The sequence below is a fragment of the Armigeres subalbatus genome, chromosome 2, assembly GCF_024139115.2.
Source record: "Armigeres subalbatus isolate Guangzhou_Male chromosome 2, GZ_Asu_2, whole genome shotgun sequence".
Lineage (NCBI taxonomy): Eukaryota > Metazoa > Arthropoda > Insecta > Diptera > Culicidae > Armigeres > Armigeres subalbatus.
The window spans coordinates 278,754,048-278,781,348 of NC_085140.1; the positions used below are offsets into that span (position 1 = coordinate 278,754,048).

Consider the following 27,301-nt stretch of genomic DNA (forward strand, 5'->3'; position numbering starts at 1 on the left):
CACTGTTTCAGTTCATGCAACAACATTCCGCATGGGCCACAGTTGATTTTTACTGCGCGCATGGTAAAATCAAACGGGTTTGTTATCTGCTGAAAATCGTCGGTGCATATTCTTAAAAGAACCCTCGGAATGGTAGTTTCGACTGCAATACTTTTTTGCGTGTATAAGTAGTATTTCAAATAAATTATATACCATATTCTGGGCTAGTGGCTAAGTGCGGTGTGTGCAAATGTAAAACATCATCAGTCCATCTGGTTCGATTCTCTATTAAACGATTAAATTTTAGAAAAAAAAAATACGTGTTTGAAAAAGACTCGTAATAGTAAAGACACACTTGTGGTACAAGTACCACGTTTATATACCCTAGTACATATTGTACCATGGTTTTCCACGTTGTACCAGCATGGTACAAGGTGACACACTTGTGGTACAACTTGTACCATGGTACGAATACCACCAGTGTGTCATTAGTATAATACCCCTGAAGATTTTTGTTTTTTCCGAGAATTTTGACAGGTAGAAGAAGTAGAACGGTGAAAATTATATCTTTTTAACGGCATTTATCACAACATAGCGAGTGCACAACATAACGTAAAGTGACCAGACGTCCCGGATTGTGCGGGACAGTCCCGGATTCAGCCTACCTGTCCCGCATTACCAGGTGTCCCGGAAAACGTCTCGCATTCCTTGATAAATTCATAAAGTTTGGAAAATTTTTGGGATCATTAAGTCAAGGGGATGTTTAGAAAATCTGAACCGAACTATTCAGAAGAAAAAGTAAGAACTGAAGTAATCTAAAGGTTTACTGAACTTGGAGAATAAAGTTTTGAATGTTTTGAGGATCTAAATAACTTAACTTAAATGGACCAGTGGGATAATTGATTTTACGTGTCGAAATCTCTTCACTCCCGCCACTAAAAATAGACTGGGACAAAATTCGTGGACCAGATGACCAGGCTATCTTAACTATTGAGGATGCTCAGCCTTTTAAAAAAAATCAACAAAAGTTGAGTTGATTTGTCAGCCTTTGGATAACGCAGAAATCTCCGGATTCTCCGGAATGAACTAAAAGGAATGATGGAATAATAAGAATTTTGATGACCTTGTATAAATATCTAGTGATATTCTGAGAAGTTTTGGTCAGCTTCAGAGTCTAGAAAACAACGGGACATCCGAAAATGTGTAAAATCTGGAGTATTCTTAAATCTCAAAGATCTATAAATCTTCATAATCAAGAAAATGGTTGAAACATGTGATATTTTACCGTCAACCAACGACGGTCGTTCAGTTGAACACTTGCATAAGACAATGGACAACGGACAACATTCAGTAGACCAATGAAGAATGTTTCGTTTATCGAAGAATTTCCACGGCTAAAGCGGAAATCGAACTCTCAACTCATAATACACATCATATAACTACAACAGGCGCCGTACACCCAAGAGGTCTAGATTGTAAATCATTTCTTATTTCAAATATGTTTGAAAAAAAACAAAATTTTGGGGAATTTCCCCCACAATTGGCACATTTAAGGTGGTTATACAACAAAGCCACAAATCGGCCATCTTGGAAACCACGTGCTTTTTCTAGTGATTTTTCAAGAGCACAAATTGAGAGAACCACAACGCCCATGGGGATGAAACATTCGTAGATCGTTTCCTTACTCATGCTAAACAATCGACTTTAATTTCAGCATTGTACGACAATTATTACGCTAGATTTGAATATTTGATAATAGGAGTAGAAACTCGTGTGGTGAATTTAAAATTCACCACATGGCTTGATTGTATAATCACCTTAAATTTACTGGAATCTTCTCTCTCAGGACAGGCGTCTTTGACGTGCGAGGTTCCACCGCAAATCATGCATTTATCATCCATATGCCAATGTTTAGTTCCGTGATCCCACTTTTGGCACTTACGGCACTGTGTGGAGTTTTGGAAATTTCCCCCAGGCCTGCGGAACAGTTCCCATGTAATACGGACATGGGACATAATACAGGCCTTTTCCAAACTTTTCATATTATTTAGTTCACTTTTGTTAAAGTGAACTAGATAAAATTATTGAGAAATACCCATCTGGGAAGTACCAGAGCGAGATTTCTTTTGCATCTTAATTACATAATTTTAATCTCAGTGATTTATCATCGCTGGGGAGACCTTTCAAGACGACTTTGAACAATCGCTCAGTTTTGTCGTCGTATGTGGTGATTTTTTGCCGCTTCTCAGTTAAATACTGAAGAAGACGTTTGCGATCGTCAAAGGATCCCGGCAAAACGCGGCAGTCACCCTTCCTGGCAATTTTAAATGAAACCTTGATCCCCTGAAGGTTACTCAAAATCTCATTCTTAAATCCAAAAAACTCGGCAACAGATACCACAATTGGAGGAATCAGTGGCGTAGCCACGGGGGTGGTTTTGGACATAAAACCCCCTCCGAAGACAAAATTTTAAGATTTTTTTTTCGAAATTAAAAAAATTAAAAAGATGTTTAGAAAACCCCTCCTAGACCAATTTTCTGGCTATGCCGCTGGGCGGAATCCTTTGCTTTTTCGCATGGATCAAATCACCTGGGCTAGAACTAGATTCGATTTGCTCAATTTCATATTGAATCAAATCGAACTGATTGCTCAGTTCGATAGGAGAAGATTTTTTTCCGATATAGAGTTAGAAGGAATATCTGAAGTCTCCAACTTCCTTCTATTTTTTCCGCGCTTTGGCAGGACGGGCTTGAGCTTTAACGTCTGTTCTCTGTGATTGAACGACAATCTCACGGGTAGGTGAAAAATACGCTAATCGTTAAATTAAAGTGGAAATGAAAGGATTTTGCCCATTTTTCCCAGGCTATTGACCTCCTATTGTTAAGCCCATCGCCAGATCGTAGCCAGGATGTCCCGGGCTATAATTTTTTTTCATACTGCGTTTCAATGATGACAGCGGTCTATGTTTATTGATGATGATGACACCGAGCTTGTCACTGGCTCGATTTTTCCCATAGGGCACTGCACGGACTGCTTTGTCTCTTTCTCGCTGCAAAGAAATTAGAAAACAACAAGGCCAGTAAACGTCAAAATTTATGAAGAACGAAAGAGAAAGAGATTGTTCTGTGCAGTGCCCTATTGCAGCTCAATAATGAATAACTAATATTGAATTGTGATGATAATGTCATAAATTGTCCTACAAATGATTATATGAGAGGTTTTATGAGTGAGGCCATTTTGCCCCAGGGGAGCATTATGCACTGTTCTCCCCTAATGTGTAAATGGCCCTAAATGTAAAGTGCATTTAATGATCAGTCACATATTTTTTTCAGTGGGACTTATGCTCGAATTTGTCAAAAGTTGAAAGATACCACCCCCCACCCACTTGAACATCGGATCATCGGATGTGTTCGTGAAAACGATGAAAACCAACAGCAGAGCGAAAATATAAACAACTCGCATCGCTCACATCAAAATCAACTGACACTGGCGATGTGTGCCGAGCATCAGATGCTCAGCGTTTCAAAATAGTGTTGGTATGGTCCAATGCACCGAATGAACACAATGACGTTTGAGACGGGCGCTGTTTACTAAAAATGAACACTTGCATGAACTCGATGAATGAAAAAGTATTCATTCTAAGTAAACAGCGCCCGTCTCAAACGTCAATGATGAACTCGGTGCATTGGACCATGATGTGAGCGAATTCGATTGAAATATTTTCACGGAAACGTCATTTTCATACATCAGCAGTCAGAAGAGATACAAAGTCAGGGTGCACATCTCACGCGTATTCCAAAAGTTTCGTGTTCATAGTCTTTTTTCGCTGGACGTAAATCTACATAAAAATCCACCAAAATTCATGAGCTACAAGTAATCCGCGCGATGGACACCGCTTCGTCGAATGTTCCATCTTCAACCGCGGTCACCACCAAGGAAACGATCCCCCTCATTGACAAGGGTCGCAAAAGTCGACTCTGCTGGCTGAGGTAAATAAAGTGCTCCTGTAATAAAGGCAACAAGATGACGAATCAATGATGGCGATTCACTTATCAGGAGGGTTCATGTTTTATGGCTTCAACGGAAGCTGGGTCAGACGAGGGACAGTATCGCTGGAAGGAACGCTGTTTAGAGATTAAACGAGATTAGTGGATATTTGCTGAATTCGGGGCTCAATTGTGGTCTGCAGTTTGCGGGGTGACGTCGTTGACCTAAAAATAAAGTGCATAGTCGATGAGTATTGATTTTCACCTGCGCCCACTTATGAGTTTAGTTTGGGACATTCATATTCGCGAAATAGTGGAAATGATGTTCAATGTTGTATGTTATACCTAAATTAGATTTTCAAAGCAAATTTGATTTTTGTGTCGATTATCAGAACATTTGTTTGAATTTCAATAATATAATACAATCCTATAGGGTACACGTCCGATGTTGGACCCATAGAGGAAATGCTCACTAATATTTGCTTATGTCTATCAAATATCACGTATGATATGAGCGTAAATCACATCATTGCACAGATGGAAGCCTTATTTATGGAATAGATATTTAAAATGAGCATCAGTTGTTTATTAATCGATCAGAATTCAACTTTCTGAAATAACAATATTCTTAGATTTGGACGGTGTAACATATTTTGGACCAACAAAATGTACACGTCTTGGTCATCTCCAATTTAGTCTGTTCAAAGCTGGATTTTTAATTTACAATGTTCAACTGAGCCAAAGCATAGTTTAATCTTTCGATTATCATGCATCAATTAGAAGATTCCTGCTTTTACAATCAAAGATTCCAACATGGACTTATTGTGTACGTACTGAGATTTTCAGTGATGTACACTGCCGCAAACCGCAAGTCGATCACATCTGATTTTTGAACGATTTTGAGTTTTTATTGTATTTCACTTTATTTTCACACCTACTATGCGTTATGCTATTTTATCTGGGAAAATTAAAAAAAAAACAATTACACCCGAAACGTTTTTATCGGCGCACTGTATATTCCTCCAGACCGACCGACTCGATTGTAACTTAATGCAACAACACTTAGCAGCAATCGAATATGCATCCTCTTTGGCTGACCTGATTGATTCACTTCTTCTGCTGGGAGATTTCAATCAACCTGGTCTTGTTTTGTCACCTTCTGGCCACCGGTTTGCGTTTTCTGATCCCGTAAACTCGACGACCACCCCTGCCAGCCGCCTTCTTGTCGATGGAACCGCTTTTGTGTGATTAAGCCAACCAATTTCCAATCTCGCTTCCTCGACGTGGTGTTTGTTAACGAAAATTTAATTCCTGACTGTGCGGTCTTTGAAGCATCGAATACGATTGCTCCTCTTGATATCCATGATCCTGCTTTGGAAATTTCTATCACAAATGGATTTGACGATTGTTTGGATGGTCGATGGATTAGGGTAAAATGCCCAATAGTGGACCCCATAGTAGCGCAATTTTGCTCTTTTTGTCATAAGGCGTAGAAATTTTCAACACATTAATTCTGCTTGACATCTAATACCAAGCTCTGCATCTCCTCTTCACGATACATACATGAAACACTCAAATACACGACGTTATTTGTTGAAATTAACATTTTAAAGTCTGACTGAATTCGCCCTATAGTAGACCCCCTGGGGGCCCATAATAGGAATTTGCTTCCCTATAGTCGACACTTCATTTGATTTTTATGTTCCGTTTCGGGACGTTCTTCCCTATAATGGACCCCCCAAAATATTCCTATAATGGACACTCTCGTGTTTATTTTTTATAGAATTGTAAAAAAATCATTTAATTTTACTTTCCATAGCATTTCCAATGCATGTAATAAAATCATAGGACTGTAAGGTAGGTTCTCCCGATGGAATGTCATAGCAAAATGTTCACATTGTGCTGTAATAATGCAAAACTGGCTGGAGGGTCCACTATTGGTTGGGGGTCCACTATTGGGCACTTTACCCTATATTTCCGCAAGACTGATTTCCAACTACTCCGACGTAGTTTGTCACGATTCGACTGGAACGCTTTGAATGACTTGGATATTGATTCTGCTGTTAACCGTTTCAACAGTTTTCTACGCGACTGTGTATCTGCCTCCGTACCGAAGCGCCAACCTCCAAGAAAGCCGCCATGGACTAACGCTAATCTACGCAACTTAAAACGGGCTCGCGCTAGAGCTCTCCGTGCTCTTACTAAACGTCGTTGTTACTAAAAGAAGCTTTTCAATTGCCAGCAATTGTTATCGTCGCTATACAAGCGATACGTGTGTCGTATATAGCAGAATCTTCGACGCCATCCCAAAGGTCTTTGGTTTTTTGTTAATACTAAGAGGAAAGAAATCGGTCTCCCATCTAAATTATTCCTGGATAACGACGTTGCACAAAATGCTGAGGACAAATCCAATCTTTTTGCTGAGCACTTTTTATCCGTCTTCTCAATCGCTTCGCCGTCACAAGCTGAAATTTTACGTGCAATTAAAGATGTACAGTGACCTGCATAATAAAAAGACCACTTGCCGTTTTTCATACAAATTGGTCAACTTTGGAGATCTAGGTCTCGATTGCGTGTAAAACAATTTTGCTGAAAATTTGTCCAGAGCTCAGATATAACTTGAATTTTACCACACCTAAGTTTCGACCATATTAATTCATAGAGTAAAAAAATATCGCGGTAATACCAAAATGATTTTTACCAAAAAATTAATTTTATAATGTCTTGAAAACTACAACTCTTAGTGTACAAGTATATTCCGCAAACTTTTTTGTATTGCCAAAATACGCGTTTTTGCTGAATAAGTCATCAGTTTACAACCTATAGAATTCAAGAATTTTAAAAAATAAATTTTTGTCAAAAAATTCCTTTTGGTATTACCGCAATAATTTTTTACCCTATGAATCAATATGGTCGAAACTCATGTGTGGTAAAATTCAAGTTATATCTGAGCTCTGGTCAAATTTTCAGCAAAATTGGTTCACACGCAATCGAGATCTAGATCTCCAAAGTTGACCATTTTGTATGAAAAACGGCGAGTGGGCTTTTTATTACGCCGGTCACTGTACCTTAATATGTCATCGACATTGACGTTTTTAACATTGAAACTCAAATGGTTGTATCGGCTATTAATAGGATCAAATAGTCCTTCTCTGGACCGAGCGAAATTCCTTTGGCAGTATTAAAAAAATGCTCCAATGTTTTGGTGACCCCTCGTGCATACTATTCAACCTTTCACTTCGTCAGCAAAAATTTCCTACTAAATAGAAATGCTCTACCATGTTTCCTGTATTTAAAAAAGGAGACAAAAGCGACGTAAGAAACTATCGGGGCATTACATCACTTGGAGTAACCAAAGCCAAGTAACCGCAAACATTGGAAACCACTCATGTCGTTGCTTCTCAAACGGCTCCGGAGTTCCTAAGGAAGCACGTTGGGTCCATTGCTCTTCGTGAGTGACGTGACCTCTTGCAACGTGGAGGACTGCTGCTCTTTGCGGATGATTTCAAAATCTACCTCGTTGTACGAAACCTTGCGGACTGCCTAGAATTGCAGAATCTCTTGGACGTCTTCAATGATTGGTGCGATCGAAATATGATGGTTCTTGCCATCCCGAAATGCTACGTTATAAGCTTTCGTCGTACTGTAGATACCATGGTTTTCGATTATAATATTGCAGGAACTACTCTACAACGTGTCAACCATATCAAAGACCTTGGCGTTTTGTTGGATGACTACTATTGATAAAGCGAAACGTCAGCTTGGTTCATCTTCAAAATTTCCAGTGCATTCTGTGATCCTTTGTGCTTCAAAACACTTTACTGCCCGTTGGTGCGCTCTCATTTAGAATTTGCTTCTGTTGTTTGGAATCCTTATCAGGCCGTTTGGACAGCTCGTTTGGAAGCTGTTCAACATAAGTTCGTCCGCAACAACGCACTGTGCCATCTCCCTTGGAGGGACTCGATCAATTTGTCGCCATACGCAGTTTTAATCGCCAAAATTTGCTATCGGAGTACGACGTGCCCGATTTACTAGCCAGGATTCAACTTTACGCACCTTCTCGAACACTCCGGCTATGGAGTGCAAGATTTCTCTTGTTTCGGACAGCAGAACGATCGCGCGGTCGGCCGAAATATTGTGTTCTGCATTGCGCGGCCGGTAATAAAAATCAGTTCAGTGCGTGATTTCTCTTGTTTCGGACGGTTAGGTAAAATCACTGTGTATAAAGAATAGCACGGTCGTATCGCTTATCAGAGTGAATCCAGATCAGAGTGTAAAATAATCGATTTTTTATGAAGACCACCTTTCTTCAGTTGTCAGCTCACTTCCAGGCACATTCATTTTCGGCTCTGGACTGTCAATATTCAGTTGAATATTAGTCATTGAATATTTATGCACATTCTACAAATCGATAAATTATCTGAAATCTGAAAAAGTTTTCATTGAGTAAAGTAATTTATCACACAGAACTGAATCCGATTTGCATCCGCGGGGCCCTTTCAACGGTAAACATTAATATAAACAATGCTAATTTTGTTTTTTTTCTGCACATAGTAAGCACACTCAGTAACAGTCGAATGAATGAGTTGGTGCAGCAGTCGTTTGACTATGTCATTCTATGTTTTGAATAATCATGCGATGTTTGTCAAAATTCGGACTGAAGTTGCTTCATGAAGATGAATATTTTATGCTCTGATCCAGATCCAACGATGCCTACCTAACTAACTGATAATATAATTATATAACTAACTGATAATCCTTCCTGTGGTTTTTGTGGAGACGCAGAGGTAAACACGGTCTTCAAATAGCAAAAACCACCTACTAATATTCCTTCCCTCTTCCTAACTGACTACACAAGGACGTGGCCGGCGCCGTTATTGATCATTTGAATATTAGAGTCACTGAAACTTGCACACTGAGAATGCTTGAACAATCCCAGTCAATCATTCAGTTGATTCTTTGTGCAATTTCACTGATTCTGGTCAATCACGGAGTAGCAACCATAGATATGTGTAGTCAGTCAAAGCTAAGCTAAGCTTCTCAAACACTCCGGCTAAGAGCTTTGCTATATGAGCAAGTTCAAAGCACAAACTACGCTGCCAATAGTTGCTTAGTCGCCATGATTCGCCGTTTCAACGAAGGTTCGGTTCAATTCGATTTCGACATCAGCGCTTCAGGATTTCATTTCGGCAACGTTTGCTGCGATTTTACATCGAATGACAAATATTTAGTTTTAAGTCTTCATGTAGACTACTAAGTCAGATAATAATAAATAAATAAACAAACTCGACGTTGCGTATTATGGACCCGAGGGTGGCCATAATATTGCAGACACTTCCGATTCTTCTGTAGCCACTTTTTGCGCTTTGCAGTCTTTTTTGCAAACCTCTGCAGTATCGGTTTCCAAATTCTTGCAAAAAGTTTATCGTTAATTGATCCACTCGGATTGTCATGTCTTCCTATTTGAAATGAATTTTCAATAAGTATCAATTTTATAGAAGTTCGGGATTCAGCATTCATTAAAAAATATATGGAACTGACATAATCAAAAGGATAGCTTATATTTCCCCTACTGTTTTATCGGGATGATAATAATGCATGATCGATCAATAGAAAGAAGAGATAATCGGTTCAAGAAGATATTTGAATGTTGAATACAATTATCATGAAACATCATTCTGTCTGTCAGTGGGATGTTGCTCCATTTTTATCGTTAAGATTTACGGATTTCCAGCTCATTGTATTATAATTTCCATTTACAGCTGCTGGTGCTGGGCCTGGCGAAAATGGTGTGCTTCCAAGGAACTGAAACCGCGGACCATCTTCATCGGACGGCCGTCCACAGAGAAATTCCCGCCGAACGAAATCCGCAATCAGAAATACAACATCTTCACTTTCCTGCCGTTGGTGCTTTTCGAGCAGTTTCGGTTTTTCTTAAATCTGTACTTCCTGATCATGGCTGTGAGCCAATTCATTCCGGACATTAGGATCGGTTATCTCTACACGTACTGGGGTCCGCTAGGGTTCGTGCTGGCGGTGACGATAAGTCGTGAAGCTATCGACGACCTGCGACGACACAAACGAGACCGGGAGGTGAATTCTCAAAAATACAAACGCTTTGTCAGCGCTGACAAACCGCCGGAACTGGTATCGTCGTCGAAGCTCAAGGTCGGCGATCTGATTGTGGTGGAGAAGGATGAGCGGGTGCCGGCTGATTTGATACTGCTGCGGACTAGCGACAAAAGTGGCGCGGTATTCGTTCGTACGGATATGTTAGACGGTAAGCTGCCAATATCAAAGCGATTGTAGTAATTATTTTCTTAAACGATTTTTCCAAATATTTTAGGTGAAACCGATTGGAAATTGCGTCTAGCTGTGCCAGCAACTCAGAAGTTGGCGACGCATAACGACTTATTCAATATGGGAGCGTCGTTGTATGTGGAGAAACCTCAAAGAGATATTCATACTTTCATTGGAACATATTCGAAGGTAAGCATTCATAACTTTATCTAGTATTCAAAAAAGCTAACATTGCTTGGTAATATTCTTAGATCGAAGGTTCAGAAGACGAAGGCCTCAGCGTGGAAAATACTCTATGGGCAAATACGGTCGTGGCGTCCGGAACGGCCGTCGGTATCGTTATCTACACTGGAGCGGAAACTCGAAGTGTAATGAATAACTCGCAACCTCGGTCGAAAGTGGGTCTGCTAGATCTGGAAATCAACGGTCTCACAAAAGTACTGTTCTGCGCCGTGATAGGGTTGTCTTTCGCAATGATGTGCTTGAAAGGATTCAATGGACCCTGGTACCGGTACATGTTCCGCTTCGTGTTGCTGTTCTCCTACATCATCCCAATCAGCTTGCGAGTTAACTTGGACATGGGAAAAGCGTTCTACTCCTACCAGATGCAAAACGATGAAGACATCCCAGGAACTGTGGTGCGCTCGACGACAATTCCAGAAGAGCTCGGAAGGATATCGTACTTGTTGACTGACAAGACCGGTACATTAACTCAAAACGAGATGATTTTCAAAAAGATTCATGTAGGAACGGCTGCTTACGGGAGGGACACGTTCCCGATGGTATCGGCAACCATACAATCAGTTTATAACACTATTTCGGTGCAAGGAGATGCATCGCCTGCGGAAACATCTAAGTTCCAAACGCGGCTAAAGAAACCAGAAGGATGGCGCATTTGGGAGTCGGTTAAAGCTCTCGCACTGTGTCACAATGTAACACCCGTCTATGACAATGGAAACGGCAGCAATGGCTTGAATGGATCAGACCGCAGAAACTCGCCATCTCGGTCGATTTCAGTGGAAAATCAAGAGTCAGTAAAAGCGCTGGAAAAAACCTACCAGGCGTCGAGTCCGGATGAAATTGCCCTTGTCAAGTGGACAGAATCGGTGGGACTGACGTTAGTGAATCGAGACTTGAATCACATGACACTGCAGGTAAGATTGTCCAAACATTATTCATTCTAATTGATTTTTTTTATTGTTTTGCAACATAAAATATTTAAGCCATGTCGCTTAAATATTTTGTTGTAAAACAGTAGACGTTAGACGATACAGCACTTTTCCACTATATTTTTCTTGAAGTAACGTATTGTACGATTCTCTCCCGACTAGGTTCGCGAGAAGGATCTACAACGCAATTCCATGAACGAGAATGCCTCCATCAACACAACTGTTACCAACCTATCAGTAAACTCAAAAACAGACCTCAACTCACCTTCCAGTTCGGGAAGCATCACGTCGCTAAATTCTATAGCTGGAGGCATTATGAAGTATCAGATTCTTCAAACGTTCCCGTTCACCAGCGAAAACAAACGCATGGGAATTATTGTTAAGGAGTTGAACAGCGGAGAGATCACGTTCTATCTCAAGGGAGCCGACGTCGTAATGGCGGCTATTGTGCAGTACAACGACTGGCTAGCAGAGGAAAGCGGAAATATGGCTCGTGAAGGCCTTCGCACTCTGGTAGTTGCCAAGAAGATTCTCACCGAGGAGCAATACGGAGACTTCGAGACTCGGTACAATGCAGCGAAGGTCAGTGTGACGGACCGCGTGACGAAAGTATCTGCTGTAATTGAAAGCCTAGAGCGGGAAATGGAGCTTCTGTGCTTAACTGGAGTAGAAGATAGATTACAGGATAGAGTAAGACCGACGTTGGAGCTCCTACGAAATGCTGGTATCAAAATATGGATGTTGACAGGTGACAAACTAGAAACAGCCACCTGTATTGCGAAGAGTTCACATCTTGTTGGGAGAAATCAAAATATCCACGTATTGAAAAGTGTCCTCACTCGAACTGACGCACACTTGGAACTGAACCAGTTCAGGCGAAAACAAGACTGTGCACTAGTCGTTTCGGGAGAAAGCCTCGAAGTATGTCTGCAGTACTATCAGCCGGAGTTCATGGAACTGGCCACCGCTTGCCCTGCGGTGGTTTGCTGCCGGTGTAGTCCTACGCAGAAAGCCCAAGTGGTGTCTCTCATTCAGAAGTATTCCAACAAGCGAACGTGTGCTGTTGGTGATGGGGGCAACGATGTCAGTATGATCCAGCAAGCCGATGCCGGCGTCGGTATAGAGGGCCGAGAAGGTAAGCAAGCGTCACTGGCAGGAGACTTCAGTATACCGCAATTTTCACACATTGCCAAGCTGTTGATCGTGCATGGCCGTCGATCGTACAAAAGGTCGGCTGCTCTATCTCAGTTCGTCATCCATCGAGGCTTGATCATATCAACCATGCAAGCCGTCTTCTCTGCTGTCTTCTATCTTTCCTCTGTGGCCTTATATCAGGGATTCCTGATGGTCGGTTATGCGACGCTGTACACGATGTTTCCAGTATTTTCACTAGTGTTGGATCAGGACATCAGCGCGAACATAGCGCTCACTTATCCCGAGCTTTACAAGGAACTTTCGAAGGGTAGAAGTTTGAGTTACAAGACTTTCTTCATGTGGGTGCTTATTAGTATTTATCAAGGTAAGTTTTATTGCTGTGATGTCTATGGTAAAGCTATTGAAGATTTTGACGATTCTTTCAGGTGGTGTGATTATGTACGGAGCTTTGATTTTATTCGAGGACGAATTTATTCACATCGTTGCAATCAGTTTCTCAGCACTTATATTGACTGAGCTGATCATGGTAGCATTAACGATCAGAACGTGGCACAAGTAAGTATATTTGAATGATTACTAGTTACAGCTTTCAATCATAAATAGAGCAGTTTTTATTAACATCAGTCTACTGACATATGCAGTACGTTAAATTCATTTCGCGGTCCCAATCTCAATATTCTGCTTTATTCATTTCAGACTGATGGTACTGGCAGAACTTTTCAGTCTCGTACTGTACATAATCTCATTAGTCGTACTACACGAATACTTTGGTAAGTCAATATACAAATTTTATTCATAAGCAATGATGTTTATCTATTTGCTGTTTTTGCTCTATCTTCATGCAGACTGGGAGTTTATCTGGTCGTGGGAATTCCTATGGAAGGTTCTGGTAATAACGCTCGTTTCATGTCTACCGTTGTACATTTTGAAATTCCTGCGGAAGAAGTTTTCGCCACCGTCATACTCTAAGCTGTCCTAAAACAATTATAGTGGTGACCCTGTAAGGAACAAACAGATCATAAAAATATACGCTTCTGACAAACAGGTTTTTACTCACGATTCGCACCTCCATGATTAAACTGACAATTGAGTAGAATAACTCAATAACCCGGGTTTGACAGATTTGTTTCCGCTATTGGCAGCAGGGTGACCTATTGGGCTAAAATCTGAACAAGTTCTGTATGCATTGTGTAGGTGGATGACATTTTGTTCGACAAAACCCCTTGCCAATAAGTCTAGTTACAACTATGCATGTGAAATAATCTTTTCAAAACATTTGTTATGTTTTTTCGTTTTTATTTGGCATTATAATATTACATCTGTTAAATCGTGTGTGATTTCTATCTATGAATAATATTCGTGATATTTTAATTGTAATTATTAAATTCATATCACCACAAAAACTCTTTTGAATAATAAGTTCTCTATAATGCAGAAAATATAAAAATAATTCATAAAATTTTCAAAAGTAAGGTATTCTATGTTCCAGCGTTAACATCATCGTTATTATCAATTCAATAGTTAATCTAGTGTTTGTATATACATATGTATGAAAATGATGAATATTTATTCGTATGAAGATGAAAGAAGCATTTGAGTTGCAGAAATGATAAGACCCGATGGGCGTAATCCACTCGGTAGTTGAGCAGCGAAATCCGAACTTATGAATGACAGAGAACAGATTACTGATTATTATAGATAACAAAAAGATAACAATAACAAACTTTTACAAATCCATTTACTAAAAATGTGATGATTTTTTCTCGTTTTATCCGAACATCCAAGAGGGTGCACGTTTGAACGTGTTTTGATTAGCACACAGAACTGTTACGCGATCTCTCGAAATATTTTGTTCTGCCTTGTACGGCCGATAAGTCAATAAAATTAGTGCGCGTTTGAACGTGTTTTGATTAGCACGTAGAACGCGCGGTTTTCCGGAAGATTTTGTTCTGCTTTGTGCGACCGGTAAGTAAATTAATTAGCGCGCGTTTAAACGCACAGTAAAGTGAACTCTCCCTAACTAGATGTTCTTTAACTCCGATATTTTCCCTGACTCGATGAAATTCAAAGTCCCTTGAATCTAGCATACTGCGTTCCCTCTGTAATGTCGATATCTCCCTTACTCGATAATCTCCAAGTCGAAGTAATTTCTCAATGCATTTTCCCCTCACTAACTTAAAGTTATCAGAATGAGTTCACGTGCACGATATAGTTAGAAGTGAAAAATGATAAGCTAAAAGTGAGAAATTCAAAGTAGGTGAGAAGTGAGTAGTGGAAATTGAAAAATGAGAAGTTAAAAGTGTGAAATTCAGAGTGCTAAGTGAGTATTGAGAAGCGAAAAGTAAGAAGTGAAAAGTTAAATGTTAGAAGTGATAGATGATTAATGATAAATCAGAAGTGAGATATAAGAAGTTATAAGTGAGAACTTAAAAATGAGAAGTGAGATGTGCTTAGTGAGAAATAAATAGTGAGAAGTGCAAAGTTTAAAGTAAGAAGTGAGATATTCGAAGTGAGAAACAAGAAGTGACATATAAGAAGTTATAAGTGAAAAATGAAAAAAGAGAAGTGAGATGTGTGAAGTGAGAATTGAGAAAAGAAAAGTGAGAAGTGAGTAATGGAAAGAGGGAGATGAGAAGTAAGATGTGCGTAGAAGTACAGTAGACGTTCGATAACTGCAAGTCATTTAACTGCAATGCTTTTTAACTGCAATTCGATAGTTGCAACAGTTTTGCAGTTATCGAACCGCTAAACTTCAAACTGATGTCAGACTTAATGACAGCTGCATTGGGATGCACATTTAGATGCACTTTTATTACATCTGACGTCGATTGACAACCGTTTGACGTCTAGAATGCGTTGCAGTTATCGAACCGCATTCGTTAACTGCAAAGTAAACATTTTGCAGTTATCGAACGGCTACTGTACGTAGTGAGAAGTTAGAAATGAGGAGTGAAAAGCAAGGGAGTAGTAACAGTAAGATAAGTGAGGACCGAGGAACGAGAGGTATGAAACGGGATTCTTATTCTTTCCTTTTTTCTTTTTTCTTCTTTCTGTTTTATATTTTTCTACTCACTTCTCACTTCTCAACATCTCACTTCCCAATTATTATCTCTCACTTCTTACCCCTTGCTTCTGTTTTTCTCATTACTTACATCGTACTTCTAACTTCATAACTATCACATATCGCTTCTTGAGGGTGGAGTCACTTATCGTTTCTCTCTTTCCACTACTCACATGTTACTACACACATCTCACTACTCAATACTCACTTCCGTCACTACGAAAACGGCCTACGACTAGTTGATTTCGCCGCCTCCAAGAATATGGCCATTCTCAGCACCTACTTCCAGCACAGCCTCCCGTTTCGGTACACCTGAAGATCACCAGTGCAAACAGAATCACAAATCGACCACGGTCGACGCCAGGACATATCGTGGCGCTAACATCGACTCTGACCACTATCTGGTGATGGTTAAACTGCGCCCAAAACTATCCGTCTTCAACAATGTTCGGTTCCGACGACCGCCGCGGTACGACCTAGAGCGACTGAAGCAACCTGATGTCGCCACTGCATACGCGCAGCATCTCGATGCAGCGTTGCCGGAAGAGGGTGAGCTCGATGGGGCCCCTCTTGAGGACTGCTGGAATACAGTCAAAGCAGCCATTAACGACGCAGCGGAGAACAACGTCGGGTATATGGGTCGAAGTCGGCGGAACGATTGGTTCGACGAAGAGTGCAGACAGATTCTGGAGGAGAAGGACGCAGCGCGGGCGGTCGCGCTGCAGCAAGGTACCCGGCAGAACGTGGAACGTTATAGACGGAAGCGGAGACAGCAGACCGGCCTTTTCAGGAGAAGAAACGCCGCCTGGAAGGAGCGGAGTGCGAGGAGATGGAACAGCTGTGCCGTTCACAAGAAACACGCAAGTTCTATCAGAAGCTCAACGCATCCTGAAAGGGCTTCGTGCCGCGAGCCGAAATATGCCGGTATAAAAATGGGAGCATCTTGACGGACGAACGCGTGGTGATCGAAAGGTGGAAGCAGCACTACGAGGAACATTTGAATGGCGCTGAGAGTACAGACAGTGAAAGTCAAGGCAGCGGAGGAGATGACTACGTCAGTTCAGCGGACGATGGAAGCCAACCAGCCCCCACCTTGAGGGAAGTTAAGGATGCCATTCAACAGCTAAAGACCAATAAAGCAGCTGGAAAGGATGGTATCGGAGCTGAGCTCATCAAGATGGCCCCGGAAAAGCTGGCCACTTGCCTGCACAAACTGATAGTCAGAATCTGGGAATCCGAACAGCTACCGGAGGAGTGGAAGGAAGGGGTTATATGCCCCATCTACAAGAAAGGCGACAAACTGGAGTGTGAGAACTTTCGAGCGATCACCATCCTTAATGCCGCCTACAAAGTGATATCCCAGATCATCTTCCGTTGTCTGTCACCATTAGTGAACGAGTTCGTGGGAAGTTATCAAGCCGGCTTCGTTGACGGCCGCTCGACAACGGACCAGATCTTTACTGTACGGTAAATCCCTAAAAAATGCCGTGAATACCAGGTCCCAACGCACCATCTGTTCGTTGATTTCAAGGCGGCATACGACAGTATAGACCGCGTAGAGCTATGGAAAATTATGGACGAGAACAGCTTCCCTGGGAAGCTTACCAGACTGATCAAAGCAACGGTGGATGGTGTGCAAAACTGTGTGCAGATTTCGGGCGCACACTCCAGTTCGTTCGAATCGCGCCGGGGACTAAGACAAGGTGATGGACTTTCGTGCCTGTTGTTCAACATTGCGCTAGAAGGTGTCATGCGGAGAGCCGGGTGTAACAGCCGGGGTACGATTTTCAACAGATCCATTCAATTTATTTGCTTCGCGGATGACATGGACATTGTCGGCCGAACATTTGCAAAGGTGGCAGAACTGTACACCCGCCTGAAATGTGAAGCAACAAAAGTTGGACTGGTGGTGAATGCGTCAAAGACAAAGTACATGCTTGTGGGTGGAACCGAGCGCGACAGGGCCCGCCTGGGAAGCAGTGTTACGATAGACGGGGATACCTTCGAGGTGGTCGAGGAATTCGTCTACCTCGGATCCTTGCTAAAGGCTGACAACAACGTTAGTCGTGAAATACGAAGGCGCATCATCTGTGGAAGTCCTGCCTACTACGGGCTCCAGAAGAAACTGCGGTCAAAAAAGATTCGCCACCGCACCAAATGTGTCATGTACAGTACAAGACGCTTATAAGACCGGTTGTCCTCTACGGACATGACACATGGACAATGCTCGAGGAGGACTTGCAAGCACTCGGAGTATTCGAGAGACGGATGCTTAGGACCATCTTTGGCGATGTGCAAGAAGACGGTGTGTGGCGGCGAAGAATGAACCACGAGCTCGCCCAGCTCTACGGCGAACCCAGTATCCAGAAGGTAGCTAAAGCCGAAAGGGTACGATGGGCAGGGCATGTTGCAAGAATGCCGGACAGCAACCCTGCAAAGATGGTATTCGCTTCCGATCCGGCAGGTACGAGACGGCGTGGAGCGCAGCGAGCGAGGTGAGGAGAACAGGTGCAAAATGACTCGGCGAGCGTAGGGCGCATTCAAAGATGGAGGAATGCGGCCTCAAACCATTTATTGTAGCGTCAAATTGTTGATTCAGTGTTATCTGGCTAGATGTAAACTAAATAAATTAAATGAAAACTGTGCGTTATTATGAGGGATCCTATATTAATAGATGTGCGAATACTTTTCCAGACTATTGCATGTAGTATTTTTCGGCTTCTGCACACTTGCTTCATCAGCAACGGCGCTCAATGAAGTAGGGTTGTGTGTGGTTGTGCCAGTTGGTCGTCAGATCCCGACCCGACCACATAAGCAAAGAGAAATCGCCACTCGAGTTCAGTACATTCAAAGTTAATTGCCTATTTGCCGGGTATTAAGCCACCCGGAGTCTAGCACCTGTCTAGCGTACTGGTTTCGTGGGATCAAACCCCACCGAAGGGGCGCACAGTGTTTTCTAACCCAGGAATTCGTGATCGAAAATGTTTTGGCCATGAAAAGTTGATTTTAGAGGCTCAGTGACTTCGGAGAAAAGTTTCAGTATGTTAAGCTCCATATTTCGGAAAAAAATTTTTTTTGACTAATCCCCCTAAAAGTGATATGGAAATTCTCTTTCCTCCAATTATGAAGATACATCATTGGTGTCTTCGAGAAAGTTGTAGAAAAAGTTTCTACGAAAAATTTTGCTATATAAACTTTATTTCTATCTGCTATAGAAGTCGAGATATGGGTCGTTATCTATGAACGACCACCAAAAAACAGGTTTTTCACGATACTTTCGTCAATATATTTTTTTAAATTTTTCAAATATTCTACAAAGATTTCCGTCGCGATAAAAACATGAACCTTTCGAAGACAGTTTCTTCTTATTTTCAATATTGACGAAGTTATTGACGATTTTTTGTTCAAAAATGAGCATTTTGACATTAACTGCATACATGTAGGGGCAAAATGGGGCAGAATTTTAATTAGGAGATTGAAAGTATAACTCAAGCACTTTCCGTAAGTACCGTATGGATATGTTTTCTTCTTCTTCTCGTTATATATAAATAATGAATTGGTCTCTATTCCGCATAACTAAGAAACGGCTGGGTTCAAATTTCTTCATCACAATTTCCGATGGGTTTACATAATATTTTCTTATGTAAAAGTCACGACTAAAGCTGAAAAAATATAAAAAATTCAAATTAGAATTTGTATGGGTATTTTGTATGGGCACATCACAACACGCATTCTCATCTACTGTGCAAGACAACGTCTGCCGGGTCATCTAGTTCATGATAATAACACTTACGCCAGACCTATGTCTTGTCTTAATGTCCAAATTTTGAAAATCATTATCGAATCGACGAATATTTTACAGAGAAATACCAATATATCGGGATATTGGTATTTCCAGAGAATTCTGAATGAACTGAAATTTTTGGAACACTTTTCTGTTGACCTGTTTTGCAATATTGTGATGTTTTAGACGTAGCAAACTGGCTTTTTATGATTCCGGGATATTTCGAAAAGTAAATAGGTAAAACAAGTACCTTCGAATTGTTTACATTAAATTATATTTAAGCTTATGATGTTTGAGCCGTCATTAACCATAGCTTCCATTCAATAAAGAATACTGATTTACCCGATACTGCAGTTCCTCTCATCAACATTCCTGGCTGTATGGTGATTTCTAAAATAATACAATTTGCCCAAATACACTGGGGTCGCTTTTTACGTGACTTTTTGATGATTTTTTTTTAATTACGCGTTGTTTCTTCCCGCGGAATTTGAAATTCATGTCAGTTCTGTAAAACATCCATCCATAATCATTTAGAAAATTTTGTATTTGGCTAAATCATAGGTCTGGCGTAAGTGTAAAGACTAAAGATGACCATGCAGACGATGTCCTGCACAGTAGGCGAGAATGCGTGTTGTGATCTACCTTTTTAAAATTTCCATACAAATTTTATTTTCAATTTTTCATATTTTTTTCCAATTTTCGAGATTTTTACATGAGAAAATATTCGGTAAATCCGTCGGACATGTTGATAAGCAAATTTGCCGAAGAAATGAAGAAAATCTATCCAGCCGTTTCTTAGTTATGCACAATACAGACCAATTCATTTTTATATATAACAAGAAGAAGAAGAAATAGATGTTCATACGGCACTTATGTCAAGCTATGTCACATATATGTTGCAATGCAACCATTAGTGCATGAGTTATACTTTCCATCACCTAAATAAAATTCTGCCCCATTTTGCCCCTACATGTATGCAGTTAATGTCAAAATGCTCATTTTTGAACCGAAAATCGTCAATAACTTCGTCAATATTGAAAATAAGAAGAAACTGTCTTCGAAAGGTTCATGTTTTTTATCGCGACGGAGATCTTTGTAGAACATTTGAAAAATCTAAAAAATATATTGACGAAAGTATCGTGAAAACCAGATTTTGGTGGTCGTTCATAAACAACGACCCATATCTCGACTTCTATAGCAGATAGAAATAAAGTTTATATAGCAAAATTTTTCGTAGAAACTTTTTCTACAACTTTCTCGAAAACACCAATGATGTATCTTTATAATTGGAGGAAAGAGAATTTCCATCTCACTTTTAGGGGGATTAGTCAAAAAAATTTTTTTTCTAAAATATGGAGCTTAACATACTGAAACTTTTCTCCGAAGTCACTGAGACTCTAAAATCAACTTTTCATGGCCAAATCATTTTCGATCACGAATTCCTGGGTTAGAAAACACTGTGGGGCGGTTACCCTCCAATACCTTTTTCGAACTAAATCTATCACATGTTGTGCATATGTATAATCGAGTTTCAGACATAGTAACATTTTAGGTCCGGCATTTGTATGATGGCCCGCCACTGTGCGTCCTGCTGGTAATGACGGCTTCCTAGTTCTTGGGTACCTTCCAGCGAAATGGAGTGGTATCAATAATAGACGTTATATTCAGCAGTTCAAGTTTGGCCTGTGACCTACAGGGTTGACGATGATTACACCCATAGTGACCATTTGGTTTTTCAGTACATGATAATTAAGCAGCGATGCATGGAGAGGAAGCTGAGGAGCTACTCCTACAAACCGAGCTCTTGGAAGGTCGCCCACTTTGACAGTTGGTCCTTCAATGAAGCTATGAGTCTGAAGCAAAACACGGGAAGTTTTAGCGTTGTCAAACTGGTTGCGGTTCTATCACGAGCGATATTCTGTGCGCGTGCTACCAGGATCGTCACCAAACCGCCATCGTTGTCTGCCACATCGCCGACCAGGTGCTCTACGTAGTACTGCCGCCACCGTAATATTGCCGTAAATTCTGCCATATCTCCAGGCTCGGTATAACACTGAAGCTGGGAGTGATAAAATTAGCCAGGTCGTTAACGGAGGTTCCAAAGAGTGATGGTTGCTTCGGTGGCAAGGGGGCGGCAGTAGGTGGTACCCACACACCCCCAAGTGGTGCACATGTGGTGCAAACGAATGGGAGCTGGGGTTATTACACGTAATACCCCCACAGAGTGAGGGACCGAAAGTATTTTTTTTTCTTCCTAAGCAATGGAGGGGGAATCTGCTCAACAGACATCCTGGGTTGTCCAGGAAGTGCGGGGTTAGGGGCCACCTCCAACAGCAAACGAGGGAGGCAGGACTGCATCCCCGACCCGCTAAACCGTTTCCATTGCTGCCAAGCCCATCGTCCCTTCGGTACAACCAGAAAGTAATGCTTCAAAGGAGGGCAGTGCATAACGCACCCTCGAGGTTAGCTGCGTGTCCTTGCAGCACCGAACATCGTGACTCGCTTTTTTAGAAGAACACCATGGTATCGTGCCAGCGCATTGCCAGCTTTCCAGGTGGCCTTACCTATGTCCTCGGAAGGTGGGAAGGGTCGACTTCGCGCCTGCTTCCCTCTGTACGACTGGTATCAAGAATGGTGATGCCGCGTGCACCTCAAATTGACCTCTCTGCGATAGGGCCTATTCGCACGCACATAGAGGGACTTGCCGACGCGGTGCCTACGCCTGCCCCAGCCTTGATGAGGACCCCTTTCCGTCCTCGGGCTCGGAACCCGCCCGGTTGACCGACGCCGCGAAAGCGACGATACCATGTTGTTCTTCACGCGGCCACTTGTTCGATAAAAGGATCGAGTCCGACCACAGGGCACCGGTATGACCCATGAAACCGACTCTGAACCCTTGGACCACCTCTTATTTGCGCCTGAACTAGCCATTCCTCGAGTCCACGCGCCACCTTATGTGTAGCTCCGAGACGATTTGGACGATAGCCGATAAAACGGCGTTCCAGCCAACTTCATCTTTACACATCCTCCGGACTAGGTTGTCCGGGGTAGTGTCCAGACCACATGTGGCAAGCATGTGGTCACGGATTGTGCGAAAACGCGAGCACACGAACAACACGTGTTCCACCGTTTCCTCTAAACCTACGCACACCGGACAATCGGGCGAGGCCGAGTGTCCGAACCGGTGTAGGTACTGTCTGAAGCAACCATGGCCTGTAAGGACCTGGGTCAGGTGGAAAGTGATTTCCCCATGGCGCCCCTTGACCTACGTACCTATCTCCGGTATCAACCTATGTGTCCATTAGGGTGGCTCAAAAAACACTTTTTCAAAAAACCATAATACTCATTCAGTTCTCGTAGAATTAAATACAGAATGTTATGCTGAAAACCGCGAGAAGATTAGAGTTTATTACGCAAAGATATTAGCATTTTACTGGAGTGTTGTAGGGGTGAATTTATTTCTTTTCAAAGGTAAAAGAAACGAAATTTGCTCAAACCCCACTTCAGAGAAATGGTAATAACTTCGCCGGGCAAACTCTAATCTTCTCGCGGTTTTCTGCATAATATTCTGTATTAAATTCTTCACGATCTGAATGAGTATCATAGTTCTTCATCGTAAGTTGTGCCGTCCAACTGCAATTCACTGTTTTTGGATGTTTCTGCATACATTTTTGCATATAAACTTCCAACGAGTTTAGCACCACCCAAACGTTGACCGATTAGGCTGAAATTTTATCCAGAGCATCAGGGCATCAAATAGAACCGAATAAGAGGGCGGCCCATCAAAAAAATTGAAAAAAAGTTTTTGCCATACTAATTTGAGCCACCCTAGTGTCCATCTACCCTTAGTGGAACTGTCCCACGCACGCTGCCATTTGACCATTGAGGCCAACCTGACAGTCCTACGGATGCCTCTCGTGCCGCGCATTTCGAAGTCTTGTCTTCAATGATAACGATGTCAATAGGCATCATACCGGTGATGACGCAAAGTGCATCGTGCGGCAACTCTTAGACACATGAGCCTATACGTACTTTCTAACTTCGTTCTGTAGCAGTTAATACGCAGGGCCGTGCCCCAAGCTGGCCCCCCATACCTCAGTATGGACAGAGCAACGCTAGCCGGACCGAACGTATGGATGAGCAAATAAGTAAACCTCGCATGGTACGCGTGGTCGGTAGTGTTAGAATGAATGAAGTCTGGTGAGGCCTGGCAGGAGTGTCGGGGGCAGATATCTCTGCGGCACCTCAGAATTAGGGGACATGAAAGTCTTGCTGTGCCTGGCAGGAGTATCGGGGGTTAATGCTCCTGCAGCACTCCAGAAACTGGAGACGTGTAAGGGTCTGCTTCGACCGGCATAGGATTCACCAACCTATGGTCGCCTCCGGCTTGGTAGACAAGTGGTGCCACCCTGTTGCAGGACCATACTGAATGTGGACTGTCTGTGTTGTGAGATGGCAGTATGGGGTACCTCCTGCTGGGTACCTGCAAGATTCTTACTGTCCATCGAGCGGCATAGGCAGGTGAGTGTTGGCTCATGTGGTGCCAGTGTGTCTTGTGCACATGTGGTGCATGCGGAGTACTAGGAGAGTTGAGGCGCATACGTGCACTTGTAATAATAATAATTGTAATAATAATAATCGCACTTGTGTACGTCTTTTAGGGGGCGCAATGCCCAATAGCTATATCCCGAAGTATTGCTTAATTGCGGGCCAGGGGAATGACTGGAGAGGAAGGAGTTGATTTTAGTGGGTCGGGAGTGGTGATTCCATCCCACAATGCCTGGGTACGCCTCCCCAGGTGTCTGGTCGCAGATTTCCTTTACCTTCACAAAAAAGACATGTCAGACTGTGGCACGTGGCCCTTGTGTCTCGTTCGCCTTCGTGTGATGTTGCAGTCACCCATGATGCATTCTTCTCCTCCACTTACTGCTCACATTATACCTACCAGTCGTTTCTCTAGTCCGGGGACACCGTGCCTAGTCACAGCGGTTGCGGTGCTACCAATAGCGGATCGAATAATATCTCCAGCCACCCTCAAGAGAAGCTGCGTCTAACTGCCCTTCCGTTGGGAGTGTTCGGACGTTCGACATAAAGAAAAAAATTGTTTCCAAATCCAAAACTAAATGCGCTCGCGTTTTCAAGGGCACCCCCTTTAAAACAGAAGCCACGCACAACTGTAATTTTTTTTATGATTCCACTAATGCTGCGACGCAGCAAAGCCGGAATAATAACAATGACAGTTGGGCGTGACTCCTGTTTTGAATGGGGTGCCGTTGAAAAGGCGAGTGCATTTAATTTTGGATTCCGTGAGGATTGTCTTTAAGTTACTTTTTAAATTCATGAAACGGAAAGCTTATTTCATCTGAACATACAGATATTTAATTACACATTATTTCTTTAATTTACAAAATTATTTCGCATTGAAATGGCAACAGCTACTATTTTGTAGGTTTGAATTGCTAAAATTATCATTTATCTTGAGAATTTTTTGTAATCCAAGGCATGAACGAAGTGACACGACTATACACTCCGGGGTATTGACCCTTTCCACATCCTATACCCCACGAGACGATACCGACTTGCGTCCATCTTCCGTTGTTCACCATCAGAGGTCCTCCAGAATCTCCCTACAATTTCAAGTAGTATCTATAGAATGAAACAAGTTTGAGGCTGTGAATCAATACTCACGCTGCATGAATCCTTGGCCGCCTGTCCAGCACACAGCATCGATTCAATTATGCCTCCAGGGGCTGCGGCACCGTATTTCCTGCTACAATCGGTGTTTGCCCAGATAGGAAGATTCACTTCCTGCAATATCGATGGTTGAGGCCCATCTGTGAAGCGGAATGTTTTATTAGATCTATTTCATTTGCCAAACTCTATATTCGGTCATACTTTCTTGAAGGCTTCCCCAGCCGATAACAGTTGCCGTGATTCCTCTCGAGAACGTATCACTACCTGTGGGTAGGCATATTGGCCTGACCGACTTCGTAAATTGAACCGGTTGATCCATAGTCAATACTGCCACGTCGTTATACTAAAAGTTTTCAAAATATCAAGAAAACCGACAGTTATTCATATTTTGGAAATATATGTTCACTTAACTGACCAATGTTCGTGAATCGAACCCGCGATGTCGCACCAGTCGCTTGACGCGTCGTTCGATGTGTTGTACCTCGGAGGTAATTCGAATATTGTGGTCGCCCAGCTTCACAGACAATCGAGATACATCGAGCGAAGTCATGCTGGAATGTAAATGATACTCATTAGTATTAGGAGATTAATCTCAACTCTTGTTGTAATATTTCCGGTTTTATAACGATTTTGTAGGGCATGTTATACTCGGTAAGAGTTCTACAAAAGCACAATAAAACATATAATGTTAGTAAGGAGCAATGTTGAACCTACTGAGCGACGCAGTGAGCTGCCGTTAAAATGTGAATGTTGTCGATTAGAGATCCACCACAAAATTGTCTTCCATTGTTGAACAATGCAGCTATCCAGGGCCATTCGTTTGGATCCGCATTGTGACCACCGACGATTCGTTCTGTATCCTAGTGATGGAAAAATTAGTTAGCATTAATATACATTCTGGGAGGGAAACAGTTTGTAATATTGTCGTCTTTGTAAAACTATGGAGGCCTCGCATCAATATGGTGTAGAGAACTTTCACCACAATGGACTCGCATAACCGATATCGGAAACTAGAGAATGTATATTGCATTCTATGCAATAAGTATGTAAGAGGTGCGTACAAATAAAAATGTATAAAAATGTTCTATGTGAGGGGTGTATTATAACCGGCAAGAGCGACTGAGGTAGACGGAACCGAATGGAGAATACTCGCGGAGGAACGATTAGTTAATTAAGTTATAATAATACTTGGAGGGTTTCGGAGCTGTTGTAAATGAGATGTTACTCGCTTGGTGGTTCGTGTTGAAAGAGGCCGACAGTCGCCGGACCATTTATTAGAACGGTATCGGTCATTACCGTTCGCTATAAATTATGTTGCCATAAAATACACGGAATGTACATTTAAATCATTTTAAGGTACACATCAATCCTTCCCTTTTTCGAGACTTTCGATAGTCTAGAAGACTTGAGAAGGAAACGTAACTTTCAAATATTTACCAAACAATTATTCGATCACATCTGATATAATTTCTTCTTTTCGAATACCTTGGCAGGCCATCGAGCGCCAAATTCGATTTACTTATTCTTCTTTCGATGCGGCTTGACCGGCGACTGGAACCTCCACAATGCTCACTCCGAGAATCCCCGGAAGGGCTTTTCGCTGACTCATCATCGACACGCGTTCTTCGTTGTGGTAATGGATCGGGATCATCGACATAGGGATCGACATGTACCATCATCGATTGACATCTCCGGACGCGCGCATCGCCAAAGGCCTTCATTTGACTTCGGAGTACCGTGGCCGTCATTCCGCCTCCAACTGTAGTCACAATCCACCAATTACCAAACCCGAAAACTTTCTTGTGCTCCGGTACTTTAATTTCAAAAGGGGAAAATCTATCCGTCGACAATCGCCGCTATCAATCCCACTTCTCCGGGAAAACCCCGTCGGAAATGTTCCGATAGCTACCACCTGCTCTGCAACCAGTCTAAACTTTTTGTACCGCTGCTGTTTAAATCGCGCTCCGCCCCGGAGGCAAAACTGCACACTGCACAATCTATCCGGCAGTCGCCCGGGGAACAGCACTTTTTTTTCTCACACGTGCAATTTTCGTAGATTTTCCTCGTCGCCAATATTATAACCAGCAAGAGCGACTGAGGTAGACGGAACCGAATGGATATATACTCGCGGAGGAACGATTAGTTAATTAAGTTATAATAATACTTGAAGGGT

The 27,301-nt window shown here is 42.1% G+C and overlaps 2 protein-coding genes across 3 annotated transcripts in view; one reads left to right on the plus strand and one right to left on the minus strand.

Moving 5' to 3' along the window:
* Positions 1-14,337, plus strand: part of LOC134212291 (probable phospholipid-transporting ATPase IIA) — a 28,461-nt gene extending 14,124 nt beyond the window's left edge. The window contains exons 1-8 of one of the 2 annotated variants that reach the window (XM_062690005.1): positions 3,699-3,968; positions 9,728-10,245; positions 10,312-10,454; positions 10,517-11,419; positions 11,597-12,953; positions 13,015-13,144; positions 13,286-13,359; positions 13,435-14,337. In XM_062690005.1, the coding sequence (XP_062545989.1) occupies positions 3,865-3,968; positions 9,728-10,245; positions 10,312-10,454; positions 10,517-11,419; positions 11,597-12,953; positions 13,015-13,144; positions 13,286-13,359; positions 13,435-13,568 (3,363 nt within the window). In that variant the 5' untranslated portion in view covers positions 3,699-3,864 and the 3' untranslated portion in view covers positions 13,569-14,337. Of the gene's footprint in view, positions 1-3,698; positions 3,969-9,727; positions 10,246-10,311; positions 10,455-10,516; positions 11,420-11,596; positions 12,954-13,014; positions 13,145-13,285; positions 13,360-13,434 lie in introns of those variants that run through there. The other variant, XM_062690004.1, reaches the window with a different exon arrangement.
* A 10,450-nt stretch (positions 14,338-24,787) lies between these two features.
* The window catches only part of LOC134212293 (clotting factor B), a 32,222-nt gene continuing 29,708 nt past the window's right edge, over positions 24,788-27,301 (minus strand). Inside the window, exons 3-7 of the mRNA XM_062690006.1 lie at positions 25,843-25,988; positions 25,544-25,679; positions 25,330-25,471; positions 25,123-25,268; positions 24,788-25,061 (exon numbers count right to left, since the gene is read on the minus strand). Of these exons, the coding sequence (XP_062545990.1) occupies positions 24,903-25,061; positions 25,123-25,268; positions 25,330-25,471; positions 25,544-25,679; positions 25,843-25,988 (729 nt within the window). The 3' untranslated portion in view covers positions 24,788-24,902. The remainder of the gene's footprint in view (positions 25,062-25,122; positions 25,269-25,329; positions 25,472-25,543; positions 25,680-25,842; positions 25,989-27,301) is intronic.